We start from the raw sequence: 6989 nt of genomic DNA on the forward strand, positions 1-6989 counted from the left end.
TAGAGTTTGGAGGCTGAGTGTATCTGCTTGATCCTCTAGTTCAGTTTCCCACCATTGGCAAAACCTATTCTGGAGAAGCTCTGCATATGGTGATCTATCTTGTGTTACTTTTCAGCTGGATGGTACTGTCCTATTTTGTTATTCAATACTTTCTTCTATTTGAAAGTTTCATTTATTCTCTATATTGTGCTGAAGATATCTTTCGTGATTTTTCTACTGATTGGTCTCAAATGCATTCAAACCATATTTATGGAGCACATTATACATAAATCATAAGATACAAAGTCTTTAATCAAATAATGTTGCCAGATTTTATAAGAATGTACATGATACATTCTTATTTTTGAAGTTCATGATACCTCAGGAGAAATAGATAGAAACCCTTCTTTCCCATGTGACACTCAAGGTTTGACACTCCAATTACAAATTATTTCTGAAAATCATATAAAGTCATAGTACAACTTAATGGTGTTTCTTTATTGTAGTCTATTTATGTGAATGAGTCAGTTGTATACTCACTAGTTCCTCTTTGGATCTATTGGTTTTAGTGTACAAGTAGCTCAATGTAACTCTAAAAATTTAGGTGTGCTCATCAAGTGTAAGTTCTTCGAGCAGGATCAAACATTATTAATAAAATTTTCTTTAATTCTTTCTTGAAATATAAACAAATTATAAAACTTTAAGATTTGTAAAGTTTATTTTCTGTAATTTCTGTTGCCAAGTTCTGGAACCAACAAGTTGCTCAAAGGTAGGTGATCCCAGTAGTAAATTCTTTCCTCTCATATAAGAGGTATTTTCAGCTTGGTGTGATCTTGAGTGTAGGAGATGCCAGTGTTGTCTCTGGTAACCTAAATTGTGGTTGAGATTTTATGTAGCAAAACCTAATTGAACTCATAATTAGAAAGACATAAGAAAATGAGTATATTAATAATAAAGAAAAGTGGATCAAAATGGACTAATTTATGGTGTTTGAAGGTTCATTAAGCAAGTGGCCCCAACCTGAAGGTATTTGGCCCTAAAGGGATGTAGGTCCTGTCACATCTAACCCTGCATGTACATAGCATGCATTTGATTTTTGCTATGTCTGATGTGAGTGTGTATTTCCCTTTAGCCTGACTTGAAAATTACTTATAGTTTAAGGCATAATATTATTTAGGAAGAGTTTTAGATTGTCAAAATTACTGGGTGATTTAGATTTTTATGTTTGGGAGTGACTTGATGATAGGTTGTCCTAGGTATTGTGGTCTTCCAAGGACATCTGTATCTATGTCTCTCCCTTTTCCAAAATAGAAGTTCCATTAATAATTCTTGAATCTGACAAAAGTTAGGAAGTCCTGAGGCTCCTCTGTGTTGGTTTCTGTCCATTAGATAAAAGAGTAAATCTTCACAGCTTGGAGTCCTGAACCAGGCTAGTGCAGGAGATGGACATCACCAATCACCCGAATTGACCCAAACCTTGTCCTCCTCCAAACCAGTCTCTGTTGTTGGTTTGTCCCAAGGGACTAAGTTGTGTCATCCCTATTACCCCAGCCTTAAGACAGGTAGATAGAATCCAGTCCTTCTCTTAACAACTGGGAAAGTTGGGGTACTAGAAATGTTGTCCAATTCCTTCTATAGTCAAGGAGAAACTAAGAACTGATAAGCTCGTCTGTTCATACTGTACTGACCCTGAGGACAGAGCTGTGAGAAGTGACTCCTTAGGAGAAGTTGGAAGTTGGGAGTTCTGATCAGATTGTAAGGTGCTATGTTGGGTTATAACTCACAGTTTCTCCTTGTTTAAGATTGGCTTGCCTTTGACCCAGCCCATGTGGACCAGAATAAGTCAGAATGAACATGTTCAGGAGTTCCATCAATAACTCTTAGTCACCAGTATGTTGAGTTTAAACTGTGTTTCCTGTGTTTGAACTCTACTAGCCAAGACTTTTATAGGAATGAAACTTTGGTTTCCTTATGTGTTAGAAAGTTCCAAGTACACAAAAAATGCAGGCATTTCTTATTGTGGAAACTTTTGAGGCTTTTATATGAATATATTAATTTAAACTGAGACCAAAAAAATCTCCAGCCAAAAATTTCTTCCTTAAGATCAGCGTAAAGCATAATTTTATTATTTTAGAGAGGAAAAAAAGCAGAACAAAGTTCAAATTCTGTGAAATACATTTAGCTGAGTATGTGACTTCAGTGTGATTGATCAACTAGTAGTGTTATAAACTAAAGCCAGCTTTGTATGAAACAAATTGATCAGGCAATGAGCTTGGCCACATCAGATAACTGGTGTAGACAACTAGCCCTGAACAGTCAAGATTTCCATGGTACTGGAGGAGAAATTCAAAGGAGAAAGGAAGGGAAGCTTTTTTTTTTTTTTTTTTTTTTTTTGCCTAGGTGCAAGAGAGTGAGAAGAATCAGTAATAACATCAGTGACTTGAAAAAAAAATTTCTGGGAAAGCAGGAACTAACTCAAGAAGAAATAGAAAATACAAATAGGTAAATAGCAATTAAAAGTGTATTAGTGATCAAAAAGTTCCCACAAAAAAGCCCAGGAACAGGTGTATTTACTAATGATTTCTGTGAAACATTTAAAGAAGAATTAGCTCCAATTATTCACAAGCTTCTAAAAATACAAGTGAAAAATCACTTTCCAGCTCTTCCTAAGAGGTCAGTATTACCCTGATATCAAGACCAAGCAAGGATATCACAAGAAAAGAAAACTGCACACCAATTTCTGTGATAAAAATAGGGATACAAGAATACCCAAGAAGCTGAGAAAGCTATATCAGTAATATTTTTACAAAGAATAACACCACTAAGTTGGGTTTATCCCAGAAATGCAAGGGTATTTTAAAGATAAAAATCAATCAATCATGGACACATATTAATAAAATAAAGGACAGCAAATACATGATGATCTCAATAGATGCAGAAAAAGCATTTGACAAAATCTAAGCTACTTATGACAAACATTTGGAAAATTAAAAATGAAAGGGAAATTCTTCAACCTGACGAAGTGTATATATTAAAAATCATTGGATAATATCATCCTTGACAGGGAAAGACTGAAAACTTCCTCCCTAAAGTCAAAAACAAGAGGAGGATGTCTCTATTTAACATTGTCCTAGAGGTTGTTATAAGAGCAACTAAACAAAAGCAATAAAAGACCTTCAGATTGGAAAGTAAGAAATAAAATTATCTTATTCACAGATGCCATAATTTTATATATAGAAAATTCTAAGGAATACACAGTAAGATTTTTAGAGCTATTACATGGGCGAATCTGACTCTACGACTTTGTGGACTGTAGCCCGCAAGAATCCTCAGTCCACGGGATTTCCCAGGCAAGAATTCGAGAGAGGGTTGCCATTTTCTTCTCCAGGGCATCTGCCTGGCCCAGAAATCGAACCTGCTTCTCCTTCATTGTAGGTGGGTTTTTTTTTTTTTTTTTTTTTAACCACTGAGTCACCTGGGAAGCCATATAGAGTCCACATTCTCTATTAAAAATGTACAAAAACGAGAAATTAGCAAGAATTTGATGAAGAATACTTTGCTGGAATATTGAAAACCTTACTATACAACTTCACATCTTCCTAGGCGGCACAGTGGTAAAGAATCCCCCTGCCAGTGAAGTAGACCCAGGAGATGCAGGCTCAATCCATAGGTCAGGAAGATGCTCTGGAGAAGGAAATGGCAACCCACTCCAGTGTTCTTTCTGGGGAGTGGTACCTGGCGGACTACAGTCCATGGGGCCACAGAAGAGTCTGATACAAGTTGATGACTGAACAACAGGGCATTTGTGCAAAATCTACCTTTGAGGACTTTCCCAGAGGACTGTGGAGCCTATTGAGAAGGCTATGTATGTAATATATGTAGCTATATGTAACCATATACATTGAAGGTGTAACTATTATATATGTCTCCTGGAATTTCCCATTTCCAAATATGAAGCAATTAAATGTCCTCTGAGACTCCGTTGTGCTTTTAGTTCCTTTTGCATTAAAAAAATCCCCTCTAATGAGTTCTGAAAGTTCCAAAGGTGTGTCCATTGGACCCAGTGTGTCCTCACTGATGATGGTAAATAAGCCTGTGATAATTATATCATAAGTGCATTTGAATGTGTACTTGCTTATGGCAGCTGTGATCTTCCGCTATATGAGGTGGGGTGACTGGTTGGGGAAGTGACTGATAACAGGGTCATTAAGCAAGGAAATTGACCTTTGTTGTCTCTTCTTTTTGATTCTCTTCTGAGGTGAATACACAATGATTTAGTTTGTTGTTTTGATGCATTGTATAATGGCAATAAATATGTCCAGGTATTCCAAATAGTAGCATCAGAAAGTGCTAGTGTGTGATGGGGACAACTTGTACTGTCCTAATTGTCCAGAATTTATCAGTCAGATAGCCATGGGGAAAAACTATGACTGTTAATCCTCCAGTGTATGGAAAATTTTAAAATTAAACCTTAGTAATTTTTCCTACTAATTTAGGACATAAAGCATCCATTAATTTTGTATTAGGCCAAAGAAAAGTATATCTCAACTAAGAGAGCTTTTCCCCTTTTCCATTAGCCTAGGAGAAAGATCCTGGTTTGTTTTGAGAAAGAAGCACTTGTCAAAGAAACACTGTTTCCTATGAGCTGCTTCCTGGTGAGTACTTGATCATGGGGCTAATTTGTAATCTAACAGGTCTGATAATTTAACCAGAGACTGGTTATTTTTAAGTGTCTATTGTGGGTTATGTATAGTTAGAAAGTAATGAAAAGAAGTGTTAGTTGCTCAATTGTGTTTGACTCTTTGCAACCCCATGGACTATATCTCACCAAGCTCCTCTGTCCATGAGACTCTCCAGGTAAGAATCCTGGAGTGGGTTACCCTTCTCTTCTCCAGTGCATATTCCTGACCCAGAGATCAAACCCAAGTCTCCTGCATTACAGATGGATTCTTGATTGTCTGAGTCACCAGTTAAAGTAATAGTTTTGACCAAAAGGAGTTAAGTAAAATACAATTAAATTACAGTTTCTTATTCACTCAAGCACCAATTTGCAGCAGATGCCCAGACCCCTTCCTCAAAGATTGTATCAAAATACTTAGCTTCTAATTAGGCATTGGCATTTTCTTAAATAAAGAAGAGTGTTCCTCTAGGGGTTGCAATGGAAATACAGGTTTAAATCTGCCACACCAAGTACCTCCAATGGAAAAAACTATTCCCAGAAAAAGGCACATTGAAGAGTAATCTATGAAATGATTGAATAGCAGAATGAAACACTACCATTCTGCCAGGTAGGTAGACTGTGAGGGAATCTGATCACCCATTAAAAGTGAGCTCACTGACAGGACAGCTCGTCATGAAAACATTTCCCCCCCCAACGGTAGGTTTGGTCTCTCTTAAACCAACAGACTGTGTGGTTATGCTACTATAATATACTACCGTTACTGGTCACATTGGGGTCTTGAAAGAAAGAGCTCAGGCTGAAAAGACTTCAGGAAAATAACTGATTAGGAATATGGTAATAAGAAAACTGCTCTTTCACACTTTGCATTTCCAAAGGGCTAATCAGTGCATAGGAGTCTTCCTACATTGCATGTCATACCTGAAGCATAGAAATGAACACTGTGAGCCCATGAGATGTATTTTCTCCATGATGACAGCATTCATTGCTAACTGTTACTTGTGTATGTGTCTGCAAACAGTCATTTTCATTTTGTGTTGTTTACCTTTTGGATTACTTACCTTATGGTCTATTTTTCTCAGATATTCTTTTCCAAAAAAGTTAAGTGATGAATTAAAAATTATTATAAAAAATAAAAACAAATCTTTAATTTAACAATTTAATAAGTATTATGATTTATATTATGTTATAATAGTAAATGTCATTTATTATAAAATACTTTCAAAATATAAAATGATCCCTCATTCACAACTGTACATTAAAGTAGTGATTTTGATTCCATTTTTGTTTTTTAAAAGTCACTATCATTTAAATTCTCTATTCTTCAGTGATAGTATTCTCCATTCCACAGGTTAGGCAGAGAATGATGACAAACAGGGAAACAGAGATAACAATGGAGGTAAAAAATGAGACAAGCATCCAGGAGTTCATCCTGGAGGCGTTTCCTGCCGTCCAGCACTTGGGGAACCTCCTCTTCCTGGTGCACCTGCTGGCATACCTGGCCTCTATTGTGGGAAACATGGTCATAATCATCATCACCTGGGCTGACCATCGCCTCCAGACGCCGATGTATGTTTTACTGAGCGCTTTCTCCTTCAGCGAATGCTGTTTCATCACCACAGTTATTCCTAAACTGCTGTCCATCTTCCTTTCAGGAAGGCAAACAATTCCCTTTTCTGCTTGTCTCACACAGGCCTTCTTCTTTTTATTTCTTGGTGCAGTGATTTTCTTTCTCATGGCAGTGATGTCATTGGATCGCTATCTGGCCCTTTGCAAGCCTCTGCACTATGCATCCATCATGAACCTGAGGGTTAGTTTCCTTCTGATTTTCTTGTGCTATACTTTGTCCTTCATCTTAATCACTTGTCTGATGCTCAAGGTGTCCCAGTTATTGTTCTGTGGCCCTAATGTCCTTTCTCATTTCTTCTGTGACCTTGGCTCCTTAATTCATCTCTCCTGCTCTGACACCAGATCTGTGGAAATCTATTTCTTCTTTGTTACTTCATTTGTCATTCTACTATCCCTCATTGTAACCATCATTGTATACAGCAACATAGTAGTGACAATCCTGCGACTGCCATCAGCCAAGGAGCGGCAGAAAGCCTTCTCCACCTGCTCCTCTCACCTCATTGTCCTCTCTCTGATGTACGGCAGCTGTGTGTTTATTTACCTGAAACCAAAGCAGGGGAACAGGCTGGACTCCAACAGGGAGGCTGCCCTTGTGAACACGGTGGTGACCCCGCTGCTGAACCCTGTCATTTATACTCTACGGAACAAGCAGGTCCACCAGGCTCTGAGGGACACACTGTCTGGGATGAGGTTGCAGAAATAG

At 37.6% G+C, this 6989-nt stretch overlaps 1 protein-coding gene across 1 annotated transcript; it reads left to right on the forward strand.

The window, feature by feature from the left end:
• Positions 1-6038: 6038 nt before the first annotated feature.
• On the forward strand, positions 6039-6989 carry LOC136158195 (olfactory receptor 6E1-like). Its single transcript, XM_065919967.1, has one exon. The coding sequence runs from the start codon at positions 6051-6053 to the stop codon at positions 6987-6989; it is 939 nt and encodes a 312-aa protein (XP_065776039.1). The 5' UTR covers positions 6039-6050.

Source organism: Muntiacus reevesi, chromosome 2, assembly GCF_963930625.1.
Source record: "Muntiacus reevesi chromosome 2, mMunRee1.1, whole genome shotgun sequence".
NCBI classification, from domain to species: Eukaryota; Metazoa; Chordata; class Mammalia; order Artiodactyla; family Cervidae; genus Muntiacus; species Muntiacus reevesi.

Excerpts from the sequence above, each read along its gene's own strand:
- LOC136158195 (XM_065919967.1), top strand. The coding sequence starts at position 6,051 with ATGGAGGTAAAAAATGAGACAAGCATCCAGGAGTTCATCCTGGAGGCG.